The 26,955-nt window shown below is 34.4% G+C and overlaps 1 protein-coding gene across 2 annotated transcripts in view; it reads left to right on the plus strand.

Annotated features, from left to right (window-relative positions):
* LOC145276705 (zinc finger ZZ-type and EF-hand domain-containing protein 1-like) overlaps positions 1 to 25,172 on the plus strand; it is a 156,518-nt gene extending 131,346 nt beyond the window's left edge. For both annotated transcript variants that reach the window (XM_080127901.1, XM_080127902.1), the window contains exons 48-55: positions 272 to 611; positions 3,021 to 3,217; positions 8,396 to 8,514; positions 12,369 to 12,510; positions 14,158 to 14,274; positions 20,828 to 20,990; positions 24,065 to 24,136; positions 24,967 to 25,172. In XM_080127901.1, the coding sequence (XP_079984027.1) occupies positions 272 to 611; positions 3,021 to 3,217; positions 8,396 to 8,514; positions 12,369 to 12,510; positions 14,158 to 14,274; positions 20,828 to 20,990; positions 24,065 to 24,136; positions 24,967 to 25,053 (1,237 nt within the window). In that variant the 3' untranslated portion in view covers positions 25,054 to 25,172. The remainder of the gene's footprint in view (positions 1 to 271; positions 612 to 3,020; positions 3,218 to 8,395; positions 8,515 to 12,368; positions 12,511 to 14,157; positions 14,275 to 20,827; positions 20,991 to 24,064; positions 24,137 to 24,966) is intronic.
* The last annotated feature ends 1,783 nt before the right edge of the window (positions 25,173 to 26,955 follow it).

Genomic DNA, 26,955 nt, shown 5'->3' on the forward strand with positions numbered 1-26,955 from the left:
AGAGGAGGTAAATAAAATAAAGCTTGGGTTTATACTGTGACTTGATCACTATGTGCATTAATGTTATGGTGACGAAAGCTAAATGCTTAACAAAATGGACTGTAAATTTGGGTGTGCCAAGTTTGAATTCAAGTTTAAAACACTTTCATCAATATCACACTTGACTTTGTGTCTAATTTTATGGAAGGGAGATAAATGAAATAACATTTGGTCGTTGCATTTTTGTTCCGGTAACCTAATTTCAATTTTTTCTTTCCGTGTTCATTTTCAGACCTGTATCGTATGCTTCTGAAGAATTTGATGTCACTTACGAAGACATGATTGCCTCTCCTGATGAAGTCCAATCGGACATAGAAAATGACCAAAAATTAAAAAGTGGCGAACTCTTACAGAAAGCCAACAAAAGCCGAGTGAACGAAGTCTACCTGATGCAGTTGTCACGTGCAATGGTGGTCCTCTACTCACGCCAACTGCTGGCCACACTGTTAGCAAAATGGCCGGATGATGTCCCTCTCATTACAGCAGATTTGTTCAAAGTCAAGAATGGCTACCAAATTTCTTGCATGTTTGATCTGTTGCATGGAGTGCTTCCGAAGAAGGTCATTGATGATGTGAGTTAACTCCCTTGTTTCCTTCTTAATCTTGCAGTTGCTTTAAAAAAAATTATGATTAATCTTTTATTTTTTTTTATTATTTTCACCCCAAACAAGGCATATTGCTACTTGGAAGATAAAGGACTACTATTTGGGATTATGTCCAACAGGTGACTGCGGGGAGTTGAACAGCGAAATGTCTGTTTACATTACATATAAACTATTGCAGATTAATACAGTCAATATTAGAGTAGATTTCAGCATCTAAGAAACTCAACAGTAAAGGGCTGGGATTTTAAGGGGTGAAGTTTAGCTGCTTGTCGAATTGAGAGTATGTATGTCGAGAAGGCATCAAAGGACATTCCATTAAAGTACTTGTAAAACAGGCATAGAGATGGGACATGGCAGTGATGGGACAGAGCTTGGAGCTTGATTGATAGTGTGGGACCTCTTCGATTTAAGATTTGCTTTTGAACTCTGTTTAAGAGTGAGCGACTAGTGGTGGATGCACGAGTCCATATGTGGCAATAATACTTCACGCATGGGTGAATTGTGGCTTTGTAGACATACCAGATACTCTCTAGTGGGTGTAATTTTCTGCCACGATACAGAAAACATGTTTTTTGCAGCATCCGTGGCAATGTCCTCAATGTATTCACTTGAATTCATGTTGCTTGTGAATGTTAGGCCAAGGAGTTTGACCAATGGAATGAAACACATGTATTTTCAGCACTGAAATTGTTACAGCAGTTGAAAAGAACAGATTTAGCATGCCAATGTATTTGACTTCATTTTAATCCACAAATCTTGACAAATGTAAACAAAAGCATTTGAAATTTCTCAGAAAAACATTAAAAAATATTTAAAACAAAAAAAAATATTTCTGCAATGGTTCTCCAATTTTTTTTACATGTTGACACATTATTGGGCTTTTTAAATTCTCTAGGCACACCTATCACAAAAAAAAAAATCAATATTTATCATAAAGCCTTTTTATGCAATAAAATTATAAAGTTTAACTTGGCATTTAGGAGGATTAGAAGTAAAGTGTCTTTTCGTCTAACTTGAAATCATTGCTTTATTAGACAACATTTGATTACATAACACACAATGGAGAAGGAATGTATGTATCTCCAATTCATCCATAGCTCTTGAGCCCCTGGAGGGGCATAGACCATCTACAACTTTTTGTAGATGCTTTTGTAGCGAGAAGCTCCTTTTACAGGGTGAGGTTGCTGGCCCCACGCCTAACCTTCCCAGAAGGTACATACAGTGCCTAGCTGGTACTGGCCAGGCTCAATGTTGCTTAACTTTGGTTATCTGGCGAGAACCGGAGTGTCAACGTGATTGTGCCATACTATCTCCAATCCAGTAAAATCCAATTTCAAGTAATCATCACTATACAACTGGTAAACTTTTGATTTTTTAAATAAAGTTATAGAATTATTATTTGCATCACCATTTATTATTTTTAGAAACTTATCCATAAATGAAGGATCAATTGAATCTAATATTGAACAAAATAATAAATTAAAGAAAATTTTTATTATATTCAGTCATTTTTTTTTTTCTTTCTTCCAATTAAAACCTTAATTTACAACATCTAAATATTAGATTAGAAATACAAAGAATAGATAATATAAAGCATAACACTTACCAATGTTTGTTTTTGGAAATTTGAAAATGCCTAACAATTCAAACGATTTGTATAACATTTTAATTTAAACATCGATTTCATATAAGTAAATAATAATGTGTGAGTGAGTATTTATTAATACAAACAACTTGGCTTATAACGATATGAAAACTTGTAACTTCTACTCATAACCTCGTTTCACACCAGTAATCATTTCACAGCACACTAATGTGCCACGGCATGATGGTTGGAAGCCACAAGTCTAGACATTAGTCTAGTAGAAAACCCAACTCTGTGGTTGTTTTTTTTTTTTTTTTTTTTTGAAGCAGTTCTAGCTTTCAAAAATTGTATTGGTCCTTTTCAAAATGTAACGCACAGACTAAATATAGAAGGAACAAGCAGAATATCATAGAGATTATCAATCCTTATTTAAAAAAATTTGGAAACAATTTTTCAGTCGTTTATAGATTTACACAATCTCTTAATTTGGGGCAACCTAACAACTCGTATTGATTCTGGTGTCAATTTCTCATGCAATATCTCAATCCAGCCTTCATTGATGGAGATCTTGATGCGATATAGAACTGGGCTGAACTCAGTTTTTTTTTTTTTTTTCCATAAGAATGGCAAAAGTAAAAAGTAAATGTATTGAGTCTTCATAGATTTCCGTAATGCGATAACTTTTTCTAAACGCTAATCTTAAAGCAATAAACTAAACAAAATAGAATACAACCCAACATCCCCCTAAAAACCAAACAATTGTTTTTAATATTATTTCTTTTTCATTTTAGGCCATTGAAAATGGTAGTCGTCATTGTCATTCAAGTATTTTGCCTGAAATGGCACTTATGGCCTGCCAGTTCCTTGAAGAAGACAATGTCGTTATGACTACACGTGAGTCAAAGCATAATTATGAAAACAACACAAAAGAAGAAGGTAAAATTCATATTCCTGGAGCATCATACCTCAGTGTCACGTTCGACAGCAAGTAAGCAGTACAGATGTTCTTTTTTTCTTTTTCACTTTTTTCCTCGTTTTCTTTCCTTTCTCCCTCGTTTTCTTTTTTTCCCTGTTTTCTTTTCTTTTTTTTTACCCGTTTTTCTTTCCTTTTTTCATCGCTTTCCTTTTTTCATCCTTTTCTTTCTTTTTTCTTTTTGTCCTTTTCCTTTTCTCTTTTCTTTTCTTTCCTTTTATTCTCTTTTTCTCCTTTTTCCGTCCTTTTTTTTTTTCCGTCCTTTTTTTTTTCCGTCCTTTTTTTTTTTCCGTCCTTTTTTTTTTCCGTCCTTTTTTTTTTTCCGTCCTTTTTTTTTTTCCGTCCTTTTTTTTTTCCGTCCTTTTTTTTTTCCGTCCTTTTTTTTTTCCGTCCTTTTTTTTTTCCGTCCTTTTTTTTTTCCGTCCTTTTTTTTTTTCCGTCCTTTTTTTTTCCGTCTTTTTTCTTTTTCCGTCTTTTTTCTTTTTCCGTCTTTTTTCTTTTTCCGTCTTTTTTCTTTTTCCGTCTTTTTTCTTTTTCCGTCCTTTTTCTTTTTCCGTCCTTTTTCTATTTTTGTCCCCTTATCTTTTTTCTCGCATTGTTTTTTTCCTTTATCTTTCTTATCCTCTTTTTCTTTTCTTTGCCACCTTTATTTTCTGTTTTTTCCTCTTTTCTTTTTATTTTCTCTTTTTTTTTTTTCTTTTTACCCTTTTCTCTATTCCACTTTTTTTTTCTCCTTTTCCTTTTCTATTTTCTTTCCTTTTTCTTTTTATCCTTTTGTATTTTCTTTTCTAAAGACAGTGAGTCAAGTACGATAACCATTAGGCCAGCTTTACACTCTTTAAAAATTTTTTTAAGTTATGTCATGTGAACAATTCATGCATACGCAGTCGTGAAACAGTTGATGCACATTTACCAATTTTTCAATTATGATCCATTAGCAGACTTTTTTGTTCAAATGAAAAACAGTTGATGCACATTTACCAATTTTTCAATTATGATCCATTAGCAGACTTTTTTGTTCAAATGAAAACTGGCTAAAAAGTTTTCCACATGTCTGAATACCCTATATACAAAATTACAAGTCTGTATATAAAAAACTGAGTATATAGGCTGAGAAGTGTTCTCATGCACAAATTCTCACTTCTATAGATATATAGATTAATCTTTGCTCTTCATCTTTAACTTAATTTCTACATCAGTATTATTTATCTATCCTCCCTATTTTCAATTTAGCTATGATCCCTTATTCCAATTTCTATATCAATATTATTTGTTTTTCCTCACTTGTTCACTTTGATCACTTATTCACATAAAAAACTATATTTCAAAATGGAGATCAAGTTTTGCTTAGGAAATCGAATATTGCTATTTTTAAAGATCAGTCATGGAAATGTTCCTGCTTTTCTGATTTTAGTATACAGGAGATATAAGCAGAAGTTTCGACTTGAAAGAGAAAATAATCTCAAGAAAACAGAAGACTTAAAGATCAAAAGATGAAAAATTAAATGAAGAAAAGAAAAAAAACTATCACAAGAATACTAACTGAAGAAGTAAAAACAAAAGAAAAAAAACCCCAAAGCTTAAACGTGTGGTTCAAGTGAATCTACACTGATTATTGTATAAGCATGATATACTAGTCTCTGTAGGCATAAAAATAATTAATATTTATTTATAAAAAATCTATCTATATATATATATAAAAGCGAAAATGTGTGTATGTTTGTTTGTGTGTATGTATATTTGTGTGTCTGCTAAAAACTTTTGACAGATACAACAAAAACTCACAAACTTGGTCTCATATGAAAGCCCCACCTTCCGGACGACAAATATCGCAAAATTGGCCCAAAGTGACCATCAGAAGTGCGTCAACTGATCGATTTTCTGCAGGGGGGATGGGGCCCCCAAAAAAGTGACATTTTAATGTTAAACATTACATATTTTTAAATCGATTTATAACTGCCCCAAAAAATACGGCCGCCAAGTCTTCTACATAAAGTATACATGCGGCCGTTTATTTTGGGTCAACTTGTATTTAAAACCCGCTGAGTCATGTCACGTGATCTTGACGTCAGCAACCTCTAATGGCGGTCTTAATTTACAATTTATAAATGTTGTTATCGGTAAAAAAAAAATTAATTAAAGCTAAACTATGAACTTCTACGCTATGGCAACGTTACCAAAGTTATTACCACATTCAAAATAGTTAGACTCGATAGTTAAACGAAAAATAATAAAGCCAAACATGTGAAGTAAAAAAAAAAAAAAATATGCTTACAAAAAATATTAACGAACGAAGTTTTTAAAAATAAAAACAGCCAGACGCCATTTTCCAGTCTTTAGAGTAAGGCAGACGAAGTGAGAGAGAGAGAGAGAGAGAGATGTCTAGACAGATTTGACAGGGGGGAGGGTCAACAACGCATGCGTCAGATGACGTCATGACATGATTTACTTTAAATAGTTGATAAACCGAACAAACTTTAGCGTAGGTAGTTAAGGGTTGGTTCATTATCTAAACGTTTTGGGTTCGAATCATGGTGTGAGATGTCTTTTTTTTTTTTTTTTTTGATTTTTTACAATTAAATATTGAACCCTGTATTATTTCAGCCATTTTTCACGTAACGTTCGTTCGTTTTTCTGTTTTAATTTGTTTTACGCCCCCCCCCCCGCTTAATTAAAATGTTGTTTTCTTTTCTTATTTCTTATAACAATGCTTACATCGTCATCGTCGTCGTGGTAACGCTCAACGACTTTCAAACATCTTTCACTTCTGGCTGGCCGATTTTATTTTCAAACCGCCTCAGGGGTTCGGCTTCGATCCTACCCCCCCCCCCCGGTTTCTTTTTTATTTAACACCACACACCCCTACAAACACCCGGGCAATGCCGGGTACCCCTCACTAGTCTATATATATAAAAGGCAAAATGTGTGTGACCATTTCGTGTATGTCGGGGTCGTTACTATCGCTTAAAACTGTGTATATAGGTCCTAGATAATAATATGTAGGATTTGGGAACGCATGTAGCTTATAGATTCATTTACGTCGACTTTTCCAAAATTATTGCTATTTTGGCTTCTCGCGTGTTGATTGGGCTTTTTAGTATAAACTAAACTCAAACGGACGTTCTCGGCATTGCGCCGGGAAAAACGTCCAGCGTGACTTCTATTTGACCTTCTTAATTAGGTCAAATGGAAGCAGCAGAGTTAACTTTTATTGCGCACGCCTGTTTTTATAGTTAAATAAATTCAAACCTGTTTAACATTGTCTGTCGCCGTGGCTCAATGGTTAACATAGCACGTTTTTTTGTTTTTTTTCACACATTAATTTCCAACTCAAGGGTACAGGTTCGATTCTCATACTCACCTACCAAAACATTTTTTTTTTATTATTTACCCCCCCCCCGTTTTGATTTACCTCAAGACACCCGGGCATCACCGGGTACCCCCCGCTAGTATTATTATAAAGGCCACTTCATAAAAACTTAAGTTGAACCCAGTTTATGGAATTAAGAAAAAGCGATCAACCTAAGCGCAAAATGTAAATTCTGATTTGCAGGGATATGCAGAGGGGTGTGTGTGTTAGGAGTGTCCTAGCACCTGCCCCTTTTACTCTTATTTTAAAAGTACCCTTTTCAGAGGGATGTATTATAGGCCTGTGCCTCACTGAGACCGTGTTCATTACTATCAATGATTTTGCTGTTTTTTCCACTTGAGCACCTGCCCTGAAAAAGTTCTCTGCACGTCACTGCCGATTTGCCTTTCTGTCATTGAATACTTTCTGACTGTTTACCATTCATACCTGTTGACATGGCTTTTTACATAGGCACTTAATTTCTCACAATTCCTGTATTGATTGCTGGTAATCTAAATATAGAATGCTAGTTTTGTGACTGGGTTTGAAAAATAAAAATAATCAAATGTGTGTAGTGTGAATTAAAGTTGCATCTTTTGCAAAAATAAAATAAAAAAAAAAAAAAAAAAATATTGAATCTTTTCGATGTAATTTTAATTTCAACATAGCTCATCACATCACAAATTATCTTTATTTTTAGTTTGTTTTATATCTATATGTACTAATTTGATAAAATTATAGTTTTACTGGAAAGGTGCTGCTTGGAGCATCCTTTCCTCCCTTAGCAGGGTGCAAATCCAACTGAAATCTAGTTGATTTTTTTTCTCCTTTCTACTACTGCTTTCTTACAGAAAAGATATTGGTAGTCTTTCTATGCGCTATCATTTACATTGCAAGATGGGCTCTCTCTACCGTGCTAAAAGGCTACTCACATCTAAGAGTATCTTGTATCTCTACAAGACCATAGTTTGCCCATGCATGGAGTATTGTTGCTACATTTGGGCTGGTGCATCTGCCACTAGTCTCTCGCTCCTAGACAGCGTTAAATAAAGAGTCGCCAACCTATTAGGTCTTTAACTATCAACTAAACTCAAACCTCTATTCCATCGCCGAAAATGGCATTCTTGTGCCTGTTTTACAAGTATTTCAATGGCAAGTTCTCTGACAAACTCAAAGCACTAGTACCCCCTTGAGAAACCTGACTAGCAGCAAAATTCCACCTCTATACTTAGCTTTGTCACCTGGCTTGCTGCACTTTGGAATTTCCTCCCTGGCCCCTGCTTATCTGACTGTACTGACATGCAAAAATTCAAGTGTAATGTGAACAGACATCTAGCTGCCCAACTCCCTAAATAGTATTCCTGCAAATCTGGTTCCAAATAGTAGCTCCTCACAACTAATTGGCTCTGTGCCTTGTTTGGGGTGAAATGACAAAAAAAAAAATGTGCTTACCTGTTCTTCAATCTATAGTCATCTGCTCTGTAAAAGATTCATAACAAAAACTCCTAACTACAACCACTGTCATTAATTTTCCTTTCTCATTAAAACTAAATATAACTTTGATGAATAAAGTTTCTTTATTAGAATTATCAATCTGCAGAACACAATACTGCAGGGTTGCCTTCCAGTTGAAATTTATGTAAAATTAAAAGCTTACCAGAACTCACTACAGCCTTCTGTTTTCGATCAAATGTTTTTGAACCTGCTAATGTGGTTTGTTTATTGGAATTTTGATTTGGTATATTACCGTTTTTTTTCCCTCTCATTTCTTCACTTGTGTCCTTCTTTATTTCAAGATTTCGCAATAGTTTCAAAATCAAACAAAATCTTTTCATCTTTTATAGATGCTCTACAGAAGAACATTGTGATGGATTAGAATTTTCAACTTCTCCTGATTTCCAGAAAAATGTCCATGAAGTCAGTGGCATGGCGCACAGTAATTGGTCACCCTTTCATGTTCCAGGTCAAACAATAGAATTTTCTTTTTTTTTTTTTTTTTTTTTTTAAATTATATATTTTTTTTCACCTAAAAGATACAAATAATCTGGTTATATTATTACATTCTTTTCCAATATTAACCCACTGATGTTACCAGATCAGGCTGTCTGAAGATATTGGTTTCCTAACATAAAATGCACTAAACATTGAATTTATTTTTTTCCTGTTGCCATACTCAATCATGTTCTGCAAAGTCAAAAACAAAAACAACAATTTTCCTCAACAAAACAACCAAACTAAACATTATGAATAAATATTAAAAGATATAAAGAACTTACTGCATCAAACCATCTCTTCAAATTACTGGATTTTGCATTAAATAACCCGAAAAATAGTTGATACGTTGTAAAACAAAAAAAACAAACTAAGCAGCATATAAAAAAGATTTGTCTCTGATGTATCGTTATTTTCATGGAAAGTGTTCGATTGAGCTTCAATCTATGGTCCCCCCTTGCCAAACTTTCACAAGAAACACTCGTCTAGCTGTAAACACTATCAATAATTCCCCCCCCCTTGTCTTCCGTTTTCCTGCTTTCCGGCTGACTACAATATGGTTGTGTTCAAGTCTAACGTAAATAAGTTCTTGATGAGCTGTTCCATATAAGTTATCAAATTTACCAAATTTTCATTACTAATGATTACTATATTGTCCAATTTCTACTGTACACTCTTTAACCCTTATCCTTGAGTGGCCTCTTGGCCTTGATAATGTGGTGATGCCTATGTAAAAAAAAAAAAAAAAAAAAAGATTCGAAGGTATAAATAACTTGCAACATAAAATCTTTTTTCCAAAATAACCAGATTCGGCATCAAATGGCCCAAAAAGGGTTGATATGCCGTAAAACCAAGTTTTTATTACTTTATTCTTGTTTGTCTATTATTCCTATTTGTCTTCATACCCACCACAAGGACAAAGTGTGACACAAGGTTTATTTTCTTAAGTAGGAAAATATCCAACTCCCCCAAAAGAAACATCTTGGATTGGAACCAAAATAAAATTTGCTCCAATCTAAAAGGATTTCTCCATCACTGACCAACTACATAATAGACTGTGTAGCTATTAAAACAGGTACTAAACTTTGTTCCTATAACTTTAAGATTAGCCGGTGGGTGTTTGAAACAATAATTATAACTTTTAATAAAAATAAAATTAAAATAATTTTATTATTTTTAATAAAAATAAAATTAAAATAATTTTATTTTTAATTAAAATAAAATAATTGTTATTGCTTTTAATTCAAATATGATTTTGTGGTTGAATTTTAGATTTGACATATTTTTGTAAATTTGGAGAAAGTTAACATGTTTTTAAATTACACTCTTCAATCATAGTTAAACTAAAAAAATTTTTATTCAATTTAAATGTAAAATTCAAAACTTATTGATGGTTTTTCATTATAATAACGAAAATCAAAATATTGAATTTCACTTAAAACCAATGTTATCTATTTAACTTTTATGTTGCAAGAATGAACATATACAAAACTTACGAAAAATAGGGTAAAAAATTAATTATTCATGAAAACTGTTTTCAGAGACGATTAGCAAAAATTGTTTTGCCAAATTGGCCTAAGATTCTCAGTTTTCAAAAAAAATTTACCTCCCTTGCACTAATTGGAACTCTCCTGTTTATTTATTTTTTTTTTTAGCAAAACTCTATTTTTACTAATTTAAGAATTTTTTTCTTATTCACGTTCACCCCTAACAAGGCATATCTCCACTTCGATGTAAGGGGCTACTATTTGGGATCATGTCTAGGAAAGATTAACAAGATGTTGGTTTACATTACATTTAAACTTCTGCATATCAGTATGGTCAGGGAAGCAGGTAGCAGGAAGGGAATTCCAAAGTCTAGCTGTTCGAGGAAAGAAACTATTAGAGTAGAAAGCTTTCTGGCATTTAGGGACCAACAACGAAGGGGTGTGATTTTGTTGCCAAGTGAGTTTGTTGGGATATAAATGTTAGGGGGAGCACAAGTGCAAAAAGTTCATCAGAGCACATTCCATTAAAATATTTGTAAAACAGGCACAGAGATGCAACATTGCGTCGATGGGACAAGAGTTGGAGCTTAGTTGACAATGTGGGATATATTAGATTGAAAACTCATTTTTGGACCTTATCCAAGAGGGAAAGACTACTGGTAGATGCAGCAGCCCAGATGTGGCCTTGTAGAGGTACAGGATACTTTTAGGTATGAGTAGTCTTTATAAAAGATTTTCATTAATTATTAATTTTTGTGTATATTCATCACTGTGATATGACAAAAGTAAGTTGCTAGAATCTGTGTTGAATAGAGAAGTAGTCAACCACCTCAGCAACAATAACCTGAGTGACATGCAATATGGTTTCTGTTCTGCTAGATCTACAGCAGATGTGCTTACAGTTATATCTCATAGGATTAGTGAATCTCTCGATGGAGGCTTCCTTTCTAGGATAATTGCTCTTGACATATCAAAGGCATTTGATAGGGTATGGCATAAAGATTTACTTCACAAGATCTCCAGCTACAGTATAGCTGGAAATGTCTTCTCAATTATTAAATCATTTCTCTCTGATAGGTTTATAAGAGTAGTGGTTGATAGGCAGAAATCAGAAGCTCACAGTATTAATGCTGGAGTCCCTCAGGGATCCATCCTGGGCCCAACTCTCTTCCTGATCTATATTAATGATCTTCCAAATCACATCCTTACATCATTCGTAGATATTTATGCTGATGACACTACCATCTATGGCAGCACATCAAAGGCCATAGACGACCAGGTTCTTTCTGATTATCTCTCTGATCTTGAGCATATGGTAAAATGGGGAAAGAAGTGGCTGGTTACTTTTAATGGATTTAAAACCAAGCTTCTAGCTTTAAATCAATGCTCTGATCCCTATCTGGCATCAGTTGAAATGAATGGCTCTTGTTTTGGGGAGGCTCCATGTTTTGACAAGCTTCTGGGCTTGACCTTTACTCCTGATCTTAAATGGAACACGTACATCAAATTCGTTGCCAAGATCACTGAGAAAATGGTGGGATCCTTCTATCGCTCCAGAAGATATCTCACTGCTGATGCAATTCTCTATCTGCATAAGGTCCAAGTACATCCAAAGATGGAGTACTGTTACCACATCTGGGCAGGAGCTGCTAGAAAGACCGTATCCTGCCTTGACAGAGTTCAAAATAGACTTCGTAGCTTAGTAGGAGATGCCCTTTTCTCTCCCTGCAACCTCTTTCACACAAAAGGGACGTGAGCCTGTTTCTGCTTTGTTATTTTTATGGCAAGTGCTCGTCTCAGCTCCAATCTATGGTCCCCCCCTCGCCAAACTTTCACGAGACACACTCGTCTAGCTGAAATCACTATCAATAATTTCCCCACTCTTTATCTGTGCCTAAACCTAAACATAGATTCCATTAACAAAGCTTCTTTCTTAGAACTTCGCACCTATAGAACTCTTGTTTGCCTGCTTTCCAGCTAATTGCAATATGATCATCTTCAAGTCCAACGTAAACAAGTTCTTGATGAGCCGTTCCCCTTAAGTAATCAAATTTCCACTAATAACGATTACTACGATATTTTCCTATTGACTACTGTACACTCTTTAACCCTTATCCTTGAGTGGCCTCTGAGCCTTGATAAGTAGTGACTCCTATGTTAAAAAAAAAAGAAGACAATTAAGTGGATACCATAGGTTTTACTTGAAATTCAATATTCCGTTCTTTGAATTCCGCTATTATAATAAAGAAGTGCCAACTTCTCTTATTTCAAAAAAAGAAATGTTAATTGGTTTTTTATCATTTCATCTTTTTTGTTTTATTTATTTTGTTCTATTTAGGCGACACGTTATATTACAAATTTACCAGTGATAGTGAAAATACATTTTGGGGTTATAAGTTTATTGTGACGGCAGGTTTTCAAGACCGATTTAAAACTGGTCATTTGATATTACACAACCTCCTTTTCTCACCACTCCACAAGTAAGTTTCATTTTTTTTTTCTTGTTTTCAAATTCCTTGTGGAATTCTTTAACTCTATTGAAAATTTATTTCACAAACATTATTTGTTTATTTAAGCCTTTTGCACAGTTTTGTTCTAAGCAATAATTTCATTCCAAATTTTGTTGGAATAAATTTAAAAAAAAAAAAAAATATTTAAACAAAATTCTGGTTCTTGTTCAGAATTTCCCCCATATTTAAAAAAAAACTATGATGGATATACCCGTGATGGAATGAAAATATATAAAAATTATGTAAATTGAGTAGTTTTATTTTTATAAAGAAAATCGATTAATAGGAATTTGTAGGCATCACAACAAAAATCCCATTAAGTTATCTCCCTTTGTTTTACATTTTTTACAAATGGCGACATGACTGTCGCTTCTTGGTTACTCATAAAATTTGATTTTCTTGTTTAAAAATATAACTACTTGATTAATATATGTGAATTTTGGAATATGTTATGTTTTGTTTTATCACAGGTTTGATATCATACAGATTTTGAATTTTTTTTTTTAACATAGAGAAAATTCTGGACAAGAATCAAATTTTTAAATTAAGAAAAATTTTAAATAAAATATTTTAATAATTAAAATATTTTTCATTAAAAAAAAAATATTGAATAAAGTTTTATAATGAAAAATTTTTTTAAATTTAAAAATTTTAAATAAAGTTTTTATAGTTGAAAATTTTCTTTAAAAGTAAAAAAAAACATTAAATATTCCTTTTCAATTAAAAGAAAAAAAAATTCAGTTAAAAAAATGTTCAGTTTGAAAAAGTCAAATCTTTTATACGATTTAAAAAATATTTAAATAAAAAAAATATTCCTTAGACAGACCCAACATATTCTTATATCTGGATTCTTCGGACTATTGTTTTCATCTTGAGTGTAATTTTCATAATGTTTTGGTTGATGTAAGGTGTATCTTGTCGAACTCTAAAATCTTTCTGTCGAAGTCTGGTGGTTGAAGGTTCAATCTTCAGTACAGGCAATGCTCAAAATCTAATTGCAAATTACTTAAAACTTCTACCCAGTCATATATGACAGAACAAGAACGTGTCACCCCTGTGGATTAAATAAAGGGTTCCATTGGAAATTTCTTGCAGATTTCCGAGTTCTACAAGATACATGTGAAAAAGAAGTTATATTGACCAAAATGTTATGAAAATAAAACTCAAGGTGAAAACAGTAGTCCGAAAAATGCAAATCATACAAATAATAAATGTTCATCTAAAAAATTCGGAAACGTTATGTTCTTATATATTCCGTATTTTCACATTATTTCTTATATATTCCGTATTTTCACATTATTTCTTATATATTCCGTATTTTCACATTATTTCTTATATATTCCGTATTTTCACATTATTTCTTATATATTCCGTATTTTCACATTATTTCTTATATATTCCGTATTTTCACATTATTTCTTATATATTCCGTATTTTCACATTATTTCTTATATATTCCGTATTTTCACATTATTTCTTATATATTCCGTATTTTCACATTATTTCTGAATTCATCCAATTTATTGCAATTCTCTACACTTTTGTCAAATTTATTGACTTTGTAATTTGATCACCGTAAAAATATATTGATTCATTAAATCTTGTTTTTCTCTGCAGAAATTTACCAATCAAAGACATTTGGGTGCATCTGGTGCATGTCGCCTGCAAGCAAACACAAAAGAAACGATTAGATACCATTTTATTGCTGCTCAAAATTATTCAAACGCAATTTAAGTGAGTTTTATTTTATTTTTTAATTCACTAAATGTAACGTGAACAGATATCTTGTTTCTCAACGCCTTACTTAGTGTCGCTGTAGTCATGGCCCGTAATTTACTGTAGCCTCTTATGTTTCAGTGATAACTTGCCTTGGTTAGGGTGAACTGAAAAAAAAATGAAGAAAATTAATCCAATGGAAGTTGGTATTTTTTTTATACTTCTCTTCATATTTGTTTTTTTTTATGTCTGTTCTTCATGCTGGCAGAAGTTCAACTGCTTTAGGAAATCGATAATGACAAACTTCCACCCATTAATATGGGAGGGGAGATTATCATCAAAAGTGTCCTGAATTGTTAACTTAGCACCGGACTTACTACTTAGATATAAATAAGTCACTTGTCCCCCCCCCTTTTTTTTTTTTTTTTTTTTTTTTTTAATGGAGAGTAGATAATACAGTGGATGTGTTATCGGCAGCTCCAGTAACTCTCGCTTCTCCTATTTTGTGATTCAGTCCTCATTCAATGAGTGATTTTTCTGACAAAGGGTGAAGAAAAAGCTGCTCAAAGGTCGGTAGTACTTGGTGACCAGTAGTCTGAGATGTCGGAAATTTTTCTGTCTCTGTCTGTCCTTGTGGCCATGTCACTAGTAAGGGTGCTGGAGGTAAACGTTTGTCTGGGCTGACGTTATCCGCCTGATAGTCAGGGACCCGAACCTTGGATTAACCACTAAGGAGGCTATCCTATAAGCAGGCGCAAAGTACTGGGACTGCTGTATTGCCATTTGGTGAGTGGATCTGGACCATGCAGTAGTCTCTGGTGGGGCCTCTCGATGCCATACTAGTGGGTAATTGTTACGGCTTTACCTTTTCGTATGCTACAAAAAAAAAAAAAAAAATTTCCTGTCTTTTTCTCTCTTCCTTTCCCTCTCTGTACTGCTCTAACCAAGTATGCCGACCTATTCCACAAATCCCAAAACCTCAACATGAAATATCTCCAGAATAAAAACTCTATTAAACCTAGAACCCCATCTTCCAACGTAGACCCCTACTACCAGGTCTCCTTCTCCAACATCAGGGGTCTACGTTCCAACCTTCCAGAGGTTGAAACCCAATTACAGGAGACGAAACCGGACATATTATTTCTAAGTGAAACTGGAATAGGGCCGACCACTTCCCTAGATGAGTTCATAATTAACGGATACTCAAATTTAACAGCTAAATCTGACCCCCAAGATCGCCATGGGCATGGAATATGTGCCTACATTAAGGATGGCTTCCCGTGTGGCAGGGATATCTCTAGAGAAGATCCTAATTTACCCTATATGTGCTTCAGGGTTGCACTTGCTAACACCACTGCATTTATATTTGCCCTCTATAGGCCCCACAACAGCAGAGTTACTATCTTTAAGAGCATATCTGAGAAAATAGACCACATACTGTCTTCACATCCCTCGGCTAACATCCACATATGTGGTGACTTCAACGTCCATAACATGGAATGGCTGACCCATTCAAATAAGACAGACGATGAGGGGAGGTTTTGTCATGATTTTGCCATTGCTTATGACCTCACTCAGATTGTTCGCGAACCCACCCGTGTGCCCGATACACCCAGTCAGTATGCAAGCCTCTTAGACCTTTTTCTCTCAACTTCTCCTGAGCTATGTTCATGTTCCGTTCATTCTCCTCTAGGATCCTCCGACCACTCCGTCGTATCAGTTAAGATAAAAACGAAATGTAAGAAGCCCCCAGACGTGCCCCTCCACCGTACTGTATACCGATACTCTATGGCTGACTGGGATAGCTTCCGTACATTTATATCTGATTTACCTCTGCACTCCATGTTTAAAAAGGATGTGTCCTCTATAGTATCAGATCTGACTGAATGGTTAATTGTAGGCATAGACCAATTCATACCATCTAAAAAATTCCAACAAAAACCTAACAGCCAGCCATGGTTCTCCCCAGAATGTGCTTCTATCGTGCACAGAAATCACTTTTTCCATAGCTACCAGCGTAATAGATGCACTGAGACTAAAGCTGCTTTCAGATCTGCCAGCAACCACTGTAAAAGAGTAATAAAAAATGCAAGAGAGCTATATGCCCAGTCTGTTAAATCCAAGGTAGCTGATCAGCGGCTTGGATCCCACCAGTTTTGGCAAATAACAAATAGGATCCTGAACAGAAGTGTGCGTTCTATCCCAACCATTATCAATGGACCAGAGGTCATCTCGTCAGCGTCAGACAAGGCCAAACTATTTGCAAAGAACTTTGCAGCTAATTCTACCCTATGCGACGAAGGCCATCAACTCCCCATATTTCCTCCTATAACACAGAACAAGCTAGGTAACATACAAATATCCGTGCATGAGGTCGCCAAGCTAATAAAGAATCTAGATTCCAGTAAAGCAACTGGCCCTGATGGCATCCCAATTATAGTGTTAAAAAAGCTTCAACCAGAACTTGCTCCCATACTTACGAAACTATTTAAGCGCTGCCTTAAGGAGAAGTGCTTTCCGACTCCCTGGAAGACCTCATCAGTTTGCCCTGTATTTAAGAATTCAGGTGATAAGTCATCTCCCTCTCAATACAGACCTATAAGTCTCCTGTGTGTTATGAGTAAGTTGCTGGAATCCATATTAAATAGAGAAATAGTCAACCACCTCAGCAGGAATAACCTTCTTAGTGACACACAATATGGTTTCCGCTCTGCAAGATCTACCGCAGATGTGCTGACGGTTATATCTCACAGGATTAGTGAATCTCTTGACAAAGGCTTCCTTTCTAGGGCAATTGCTCTTGACATATCAAAGGCCTTCGCAAGGTATGGCATAAGGGTCTACTTCACAAGATTTCCAGCTACGGTATAACTGGAAATGTTTTCTCAATCATTAAATCATTTCTATCCGATAGGCTCATAAGAGTAGTGGTAGATGGACAAAAATCGGAGGCCTGCAATATAAATGCTGGAGTCCCTCAGGGGTCAATCCTGGGCCCAACTCTCTTCCTGATCTACATCAATGACCTCCCTAAACACATACTTAAATCATTCGTTGACATCTATGCTGATGACACGACCATCTACGGCAACACATCAAAGGCTGTAAATGACAAAGTTCTCTCTGATTCTCTCTCCTCTGATCTCGAGCGCGTGGTTCAGTGGGGGAAGATGTGGCTGGTTACCTTTAATGCATCCAAAACCAAACTCCTATCCTTACATCATCAACGCACTGATCCCCAGCTGGCATCAATTGTGATGGATGGCTCTTGTCTGGGTGAGGCCCCGTGTTTTGACAAGCTTCTGGGTTTGACCTTTACTCCTGATCTGAAATGGAACACGCACATCAAGTCTGTTGCCAGGGTCGCTGGAAAGATGGTGGGATCCTTCTACCGCTCCAGAAAATATCTCACTACTGATGCAATTCTCTATCTATATAAAAGCCAAGCACGTCAAAGGAGGGAGTACTGTTGCCATATCTGGGCAGGAGCTGCTAAAAACAGCCTATCCTGCCTTGACAGAGTACAAAATTGGCTTAGTGGGGGGATGCCCTTTTCTCTTCCCTGCAACCTCTCTCCCACAGAAGAGACGTTGCGAGCCTATCCTTGTTTTATCGTTATTTCCATGGCAGATGCTCGTCTGAACTCCAATCTCTGGTCCCCCCTCGCCAATCTTTCACAAAAAACACCCGTCTAGCTGAATCCACTGTGACAAATTTCCCCCACTCTATATCTGTGCCTAAATCAAAACGCGGATTCCATGAACAAAGCTTCTTTCTTAGAACTGCACACCTGTGGAACTCTGTTCCGTCTGCCTGCTTCCCTCCGGACTACAACTTGGATGTCTTCAAGTCCAATGTTAACAAATTCCTAATGAACCGCCCCCTTAAGTAATCACTTCATCAAAGCTCCACACTAAGGTAATGTACTTGCAATAACCCTTATCCCTGAGTGGCTTCCGGGCCTTGATAAGTGGTGATCACTGTGTAAAAAAAAAAAAAAAAAAAAAAAAAAATGCAGAGGTATAGCAGATAAACACAGACCGAACCAAATTAAGATATAATGATGGAATAAGTTATATCAACTTGTGTGTGTGTGTGTGTGTTGGAAGTTTTTAACCTTTAAAACTATAAAATAAAAAACGTTTTTTAGTTTTTTGTTGGAAAATTATTTTGCCAGTAAATTAATTTCCTGCAGTTGCTGAATCAATTTATTACACCTCTGCACTGTATTTCCTTCTATAAATTTAAATTTTATTATATGTGGGTGTGTGTGTACTGGGTCATCTCCTAAACTAATGAACAGGTTATGACCTTAAAAATATATATTCTAGGTAACACGATTGGTGATATGGGCACATTATTTATTTTTTTTAAATCTTAACATCAGGGTAGTGCATATATAGGATTTTATTTTTACATTTTTTAATTAATTAATAATTATGAATTTTAGAAGATGTAGTCTCGGCAACCTGGTTAGTAACATGGACACATTATTTTTGTGAACTTTACTATGTAGATAGGGTGCCAACCGAAACTGGCACCTGCAAAAAAAAAAAAAAAAAATGTAAATAGAAAAACTTTAATATGGAAAAGAATTACTTTACATCAAATTTCCAGTTATATTAAATGATAATAATTGAAAGCATTGATGCAGGTGTGCGAGTGTCAATATGGACATGTTGGTAAAATTCTAAACTTATTATGGAATCTATATTCTAGACAACAGGGTGAGTAATGTGAAACATTGATTTATTTACCCTTAACAAAGGAGGAATTAGACCTAGTGTAACGGGAACGATGTCCCGGGCATGCGTCGTCTAGTCTTTTTTCTAAACATTTTTCTGTGCTATTTTCCATTTCCTTTATATATTTTTTTTCAAGAGAACTGAGTTCCAAACGCTTCAAACTGTGTTCATGGTAACTCGTTCGTGCACATCCCAGATGTGATGGTCCTAAGTCATCGGCACCACGTTGTAACGTGACGGGTCACTGCACATCACGTAACGCGACGATGTCACGCGCATCACGTTGTAACACAAGAGTCACGGCAACAGATTATAACAGGTATATGTCACTGGCACGTGAATGTGACACTTTCGTGTCCCGGGCATGCGTCGTCTAGTGGTGGACCCCTCCAGTGTGACCAGACTCGTACTGGTCCCTGGAAAACATACCTCCGCTGCTCAAGGCACGTTAAACGTGCATGACCCCAAGTCCGTGTGGCAACATTGTCCTCTTCGGCCGTCACTCTGGTTTTGTGAATGTGTCTTCGTCGTCTGGCGTCAGGGCATACCTGAAATAAACTGCATCTTCACTTATGCCGGCAATCGAAAAACAAAGAAAAAACTCTGAGGTCATTTTCGTTTAAACCAAATAAAATAATTATTTGCAATCATTCTACATTTGTTTAAAGTCGTGTTTTCGTTATCCGCACTTCGTGATGCAGGTTGTATACTTGAGATATCAGGTTAATTCTCTAGCTAAGAACAAGATCTTTTCAAGTTAGTTCTTATTGAGATTTCTGCTGCTCGGACCCCAGGCGGGGCGAGAGCCGATGTGTACGCTTCGCTCGCTAGCCAAAGACTCCTAAAACCCTTCTATATCTTTTTCGAGTAGGCGATCGTTGTTTATATCAAAAGCATCTTCCTTCCTTTTCTCCATTATCTTCTATTCCCCCCTCTTTCTTCTCTTGTGAATTTCTTTTTCTATCCCCTTTATTTTCTTATTCTTTTCCCTTTCTCTATTGTTTTGTGAACATATCTGTCAAACTAGCTTGGTGGTCTCTGAGTTAAAACACCGCGGGTCCCCGACTCCGAGCAGACATTTTGGAACCCAATTCTCGAGACTGTCCGAATCAATTACGTTAGTTAAAACTCATTCTCACCAGATCCAACTAGAAAAATAATCTCCTTTTTTCCGCCATTAAAACAGATATCATGTCTCCCGAACATCTCATAAACGCCTGTCTTAATCTTTGACACAGTATCAGCACCCCCCCCCCCCGGCCATAAGCATTCTTATCTTCACCTAGCTGAACGGGATACCCGGCATCGTCCGGTTTCCTGTCACACTAGTAATTCACTCCCGTTTGTCTGTTCGCACTTTTCTTAGTAACCATGCCTTGGACTTTTTTGAAATTTTTCACAAACCTTAGTCATAGTGAAAGTAAACTTTTGCCAAACGAATTTTTTGGGATAACTCTGGTTGACACCCCCCCCCCCCCCAGGGGCCATTATAGGGGTAAAATTGTTCTCAAATCATTTGTCTGTTTATTTGTTCACACTTTTCTCAATAACCCCGTTTTGAATTTAAAAAAAAATTTGTACAAACATTAGTCATTGTGGAAGTAAATTTTTCACTCCTACAGGGAGACCCCGCATGCTTGGCTATTTTATTTTTTGTGAACATTGCCATTTAGGGGGATGTCATCCAAACTATACCCTACTTCTCAAAGAAAAAAAAAATATGAGAATTTAAAATTAATGTCATATTTATTGCTTATGCCCAAGGGGAACAGTTATTCTACTAGTTCATTATATATTTTTTATTGAATTTATTTTTATTTTCATAGAAATCTTGATGCTGATGAACGCATTGATCTCTCTCTTCTCCGTCCACTGTGGAATTTGCATGTGTGCTTAAGTAAAAATACCACCAACAAGTCTGGTCATTTACCTGTGCCGATGGAGAGAGCACTGACAGAACTGTTTTTACAAGCAGAGAATCTTGCTGTGGTATGTATTGTCCTTTTTTTTTTATTTGTGTATGTATTGTTCTTTTTTATCGTTCTTTTTTTTATTTGTGTATGTATTGTTCTTTTTTTTATTTGTGTATGTATTGTTCTTTTTTTTATTTGTGTATGTATTGTTCTTTTTTTTTTATTTGTGTATGTATTGTTCTTTTTTTTAATTTGTGTATGTATCGTTCTTTTTTTTATTTGTGTATGTATTGTTCTTTTTTTTATTTGTGTATGTATCGTTCTTTTTTTTTTATTTGTGTATGTATCGTTCTTTTTTTTTATTTGTGTATGTATCGTTCTTTTTTTTTATTTGTGTATGTATTGTTCTTTTTTTTAATTTGTGTATGTATTGTTCTTTTTTTTATTTGTGTATGTATCGTTCTTTTTTTTTATTTGTGTATGTATCGTTCTTTTTTTTTATTTGTGTATGTATCGTTCTTTTTTTTTATTTGTGTATGTAAAAAAGTTTGATAATAATAAAAAAGTTTGATAATAATAAAAAGTTTCATAATAATAAAAATGTTTGATAATAGTAAAAAAGTTTGATAATAATAAAAATGTTTGATAATAGTAAAAAATTTTGATAATAGTAAAAAAGTTTGATAATAATAAAAAAGTTTGATAATAATAAAAAAGTTTGATAATAGTAAAAAAGTTTGATAATAATAAAAAAGTTTGATAATAGTAAAAAAGTTTGATAATAATAAAAAAGTTTGATAATAATAAAAAGTTTGATAATAATAAAAAAGTTTGATAATAGTAAAAAAGTTTGATAATAGTAAAAAAGTTTGATAATAATAAAAAAGTTTGATAATAGTAAAAAAGTTTGATAATAGTAAAAAAGTTTGATAATAATAAAAAAGTTTGATAATAATAAAAAAGTTTGATAATAGTAAAAAAGTTTGATAATAATAAAAAAGTTTGATAATAATAAAAAAGTTTGATAATAATAAAAAGTTTGATAATAATAAAAAAGTTTGATAATAGTAAAAAGTTTGATAATAATAAAAAGTTTGATAATAATAAAAAAGTTTGATAATAATAAAAAAGTTTGATAATAATAAAAAAGTTTGATAATAATAAAAAAGTTTGATAATAATAAAAAGTTTCATAATAATAAAAAAGTTTGATAATAGTAAAAAGTTTGATAATAATAAAAAAGTTTGATAATAGTAAAAAAGTTTGATAATAGTAAAAAAGTTTGATAATAATAAAAAAGTTTGATAATAATAAAAAGTTTGATAATAATAACTCAGCAACTGACAAAGGTAATATGCTTGCCAGTCGGTTTGCCTCAAACTCCACACTGGACCCTTCCAACCACCCCCTGCCTGACTTTCCTTTGCGGACAGACGCCACGCTAGACGATCTAAAAATCACTCCTGCTCAGGTACACGCTATCATAAAAAATCTTGACACTTCAAAAGCATGTGGACCTGATCTCATCCCAGCTGTGCTATTAAAAAGTGCTCAGCCGAAGTAGCTCCAGTTCTCTCCAAACTCTACAACAAATGCCTTAATGAATCCTGCTTTCCGGGCTGTTGGAAAACCGCTTCTGTGGTACCAATATTCAAGAATTCTGGCGAAAGAACTGACCCATCAAATTATCGCCCCATTAGCCTCCTCCCACTTTTCGCCAAAATATTTGAGACCATAATTAACCATGCTCTAGTCCGGCACCTTACAGATGCTAAACTTCTGACTGACAAACAATATGGATTTAGACAAGCCCGTTCCACAGCTGACATCCTCACTGTAATCTCTGAACGTATATACCATTCACTGGACAAAGCAGGGTAGGGCAGAGCGGTAGCTCTAGATATATTTAAGGCTTTTGACAGGGTATGGCACAAGGGTCTCCTCAGGAAAATTAAATCATACGGTATCACTGGTAGAATACTTAGCATAATTAAATCCTTCTTAGATAAGAGAAAAATCCAGGTTGTCCTCGACGGTCGTGTATCTAAACAGTGTGATATAAATGCGGGAGTGCCTCAGGGGTCTATTCTTGGACCTCTATTGTTCCTGATATTTATTAATGACCTCCCCGACAAAACTGCCTCTGAGATGGGTATATATGCTGATGACACCACACTCTATAACAGGCATGACAGGAAAACAAATGAACACATATCTAAAAAAATGGCAAAAACACTAGAGGATGACCTCCAATCTGTAGTGGAATGGGGACATAAATGGATGGTCACATTCAATGCTGCCGAGACCAAACTGGTTTCCTTCAATAACTACAAGAAACCTTCTCTGCCACCAATAGCAATGACCAGTGACTCCCTGTCTGAGAGTACATCTTTCAAACTGCTTGGCCTAATGTTCACAGGAAACATGAGCTGGAACAATTATATTGAAAACATTGCCAGGGCTGCTGCAAAAAAGGTAGGCTCTCTCTACCGTGCTAGAAAACTACTGACACCTGAAAGTATCCTGTATCTCTATAAGGCCACCATTCGCCCATGTATGGAGTATTGTTGTCACATCTGGGATGGTGCGTATATTTTAGCATATAGGTGTGAAGAACAAGGATTTTGGGTTTGACCAGATTTGATGGGACAAGAATACACTTTTGATAATCGGATCTGCTGTGAAATTGCAGTAAAGCCATCGTATTTGGCTGTATCTCTATTTTATATGTTGGCATGTGTTGGATGTCTTTTAGAAAGTTATTTTCAAACTTACCTATCCCTGGCCAAGTCTTTATTTATACCTCTTTCTTTCATGTTCATCCTTATCACTTCTTCACATGTTTTCCTTGACTTTCCTCTGTTAAACAAAACTGCTACTTCAACTCTTCTACATCTACTAAGCACTCTTATCTATTCTTTCAATGTGACCAAACTAACAAAGTCTCCTGTTCTGCACATCTCCCTATGTTGTTTAGATCTCATCTTCATTTGAGGCTCACATTACACATCCATTGTATCGGCCTCATATCGTTTCTGTCCATGCAACACGTGTCCTCAACCCTTGCTGGCCACTTTCATACATGATCACACTGAGGAAACATGTGTGATAGACTCTTCTCTTAGTTGACTTAATGTTTTTTCTTTTCAGAAATGGGGTGTCAGTACAGACTATCTAGTGGTTCTTCAAGATTCCGAGGATATTGTCACCAAAGTTATTCAGGTTAGTTAAAAAGTTTGATTTTGATGATTTTCTCTAATTGGTAAATGTTTGGATTTTATTTCCATTTTATTCTTTGATAGTCGAGTCATAATGCTGTTTTATTTGCATCGTTTTTAAAAAAAAAAAAAGTGTAACATTTTGGTTGGCAGAGATGGGTGGGACTGAAAGAATTAGAAGTAAGACAGCATGGTTTATGTATGGTGTTTGGGCAACTCTCATTGCCCATGACATGTCTAGATCAAGAAACCTACTTGACGTTTTTACGGCATCTGTTCAGGTACATTAACAGAGATAAAATAATGTACATCATGAGTTTGAATTATTTTATGATGAAGTTATGGCAAAGGTGAAATCCACTGTGGCGACTGCAATTCAAACATGACGATCTTGAGAAATGAAAATCTCTTAGTAGTTAGAAATTAACAAAATATTGTGAGATGTACTTTGTGTATTTTATATCCTACTCTCTCTGAGCTATTCTAAATTTATTTGATTTTTGTTATCAGAAAAAAAAAACTTGTGTTTTCTGTTTTATATTCTCTCTCTCTTTCCCATAATTTGTCATTTTTCCAACAAATCTCCACCTATCAAGACTTTTTTCACTATGAGTTTTTTTTTCCACAAGGTAAGATAGAACCCATCTTCTTTATCGATCACAAGAAAGGAATTGTATGTTGGTGGAGGTGGTGATATCATCTGAACATTCTTAATATCCTTCTTGATTATCATGTATCCATTATTGCTGCCAATGTTTAGGAATAACAATATCAACTAAATGTTTGGTAAATATGTCAAAGTGATTGCCAAACTTTCTTTTTTAAATCTTGTAGGGTGCCTTAGTTGTGGCTTCAGTCGGACTTGCCATTGGACAGAAGAACACAGCTTTGGAAGCTATTATGGAGAAATCACGAAAATGAAGCTCAACTTAAGAAGAAACTGATCTACTTATATGAAGAATTCAAAGTTGGACTCCAAGAATTCGGTGAAGCTCATTAATTCCAGGAAAGAGTGTAAAAATAAAACAACATAAACTGAATGAATGTTATTTATATATAAATTTTTATTACGTACTGCTTTGCTAGGAGCAGACACTCATTTTAAGTTCATCTCAAAAAAAAGTTTCAGATTTATTAATTATACAATCGTTTTGGTCGTTTACTAATATATTTATATATATATTTTTTTGTATATGTTTTTATTCTTATACCGATAGGAATAAGAGTGTCAGCTCCTAAAAAGTATTTATAGCTCTAGTATTGCACTATTGAGCTATCTAAATTAACTTTGTATTATTAATTTGAATACAAAATTGGATAATTTTTATTTCAATAGAATAATATATTCTACAGACACACAATGTAGACTACACACCACAAGTCTAATAGTAGCTTGCCTAGTGTGTGTGGGCTGTGATGTGTATCTGATTGTGGAACAACAATTATACAAATGAGTTGCTTGTTTTATACGGGTGTGTCAATCTTTCCATCTTTGCAGATATTGAGGACCATTGGATTGTATACATACCAAATTTATAAAGTTTAAACTTATCTTATTTATAAAATCAGAAATTATTGTAGATCCAATGAGAGAAAAATGTACATTTGAAAAGAATCGGAGGCCACCAACATTTTAAGCTTTTTTACTTTTAATTTTTTCGTGTTAGATTTAAGCATCTAACATGACAAACTAAAAGCTTAAAATATTGGTGGCCTCCAATTCTTTTTAATATATTCACTTGCCTACTTCAGTGTTTTTTGTTCTTATAGAGAATCTAAAATTAAAGACAAATTTTTTTCGTAAATTTATAAATTCCTAGTTATCTCTCTCAATTACATCCGAGGAAAAACTTTTTTTTAAAATTTTTAACTAGCAAGGGTACCCCGTGTTGCCAAGAGAAAAAGTAAAATATATTTCTATTTAAACTTTTCTCTGTCTCTCTATATTTCTCTCTTTCCTCCTCTTTACCCAAACCCCTCCTACTCCGTTTAGCCCATTCCTCTCCAACTGGACACATGCACAGAAAATTCCCTTTACATAATGGATCCCTCAAGGAAAGAGTCGACATTTTATTTTTGAATTTGTAAATAAAATGCCACTGCCCCCTCATCCCTTCCACAAAACCCAGCCCAGGTAACCCATAGAGAATGAATATTTTTATTTTATTTATTTATTTTTTTAATACATTTTATTCATCAGAGACAACACTGATAAAAAATACATCAACTTTGAGGCTTTTGTTTTTTTAGTTTTTTATTTTTAGCTGGACATACAAACACATATACACACTGACAACTGCTCTTTATATTATAGATGGATAATGTATTTCGAAAATAAACTATTTCCAATTTTACGGACTATATTAAAATATTAGGTTACATCGGCTTTTGTCTGAAAGTAGATAAAAAAAAAATTAAATCCAAATCTCTTGCGCGCATCTACATCTTTCTCTCTTTAAGTTTTCTTTTCTTTATTTTCTTCATAAACAATACAATAACTTTTTTTATTCATATTTTCTCCTTTTAAGTGCCTAAAAGGTCTTTTTTTAATGGTAATTTGTTGTATAAAAGCAGACGAGGCTTTTGAGTTCAAAGAAAATAAAAACCTAGGAAAAACTGGCACCAAATATGAAAAAAAAAAATCTTGTATTAAATGACCATACAACAATTCAAGCTATTTTTAATTTTGTATTTATAGGGCAGTGTATTTTGATGGGTAACCCTCTTGCTCAATTTTTGTGATCAACACTATCGGATTGTTTGAATATTTTCATTCAGTTTTTACTCTCAGACTGTTTATTTTATGAACTAACCTTGTAAAAA

The sequence above is a fragment of the Euprymna scolopes genome, chromosome 5 (genome assembly GCF_053919585.1).
Source record: "Euprymna scolopes isolate OS-2025 chromosome 5, ASM5391958v1, whole genome shotgun sequence".
Lineage (NCBI taxonomy): Eukaryota > Metazoa > Mollusca > Cephalopoda > Sepiida > Sepiolidae > Euprymna > Euprymna scolopes.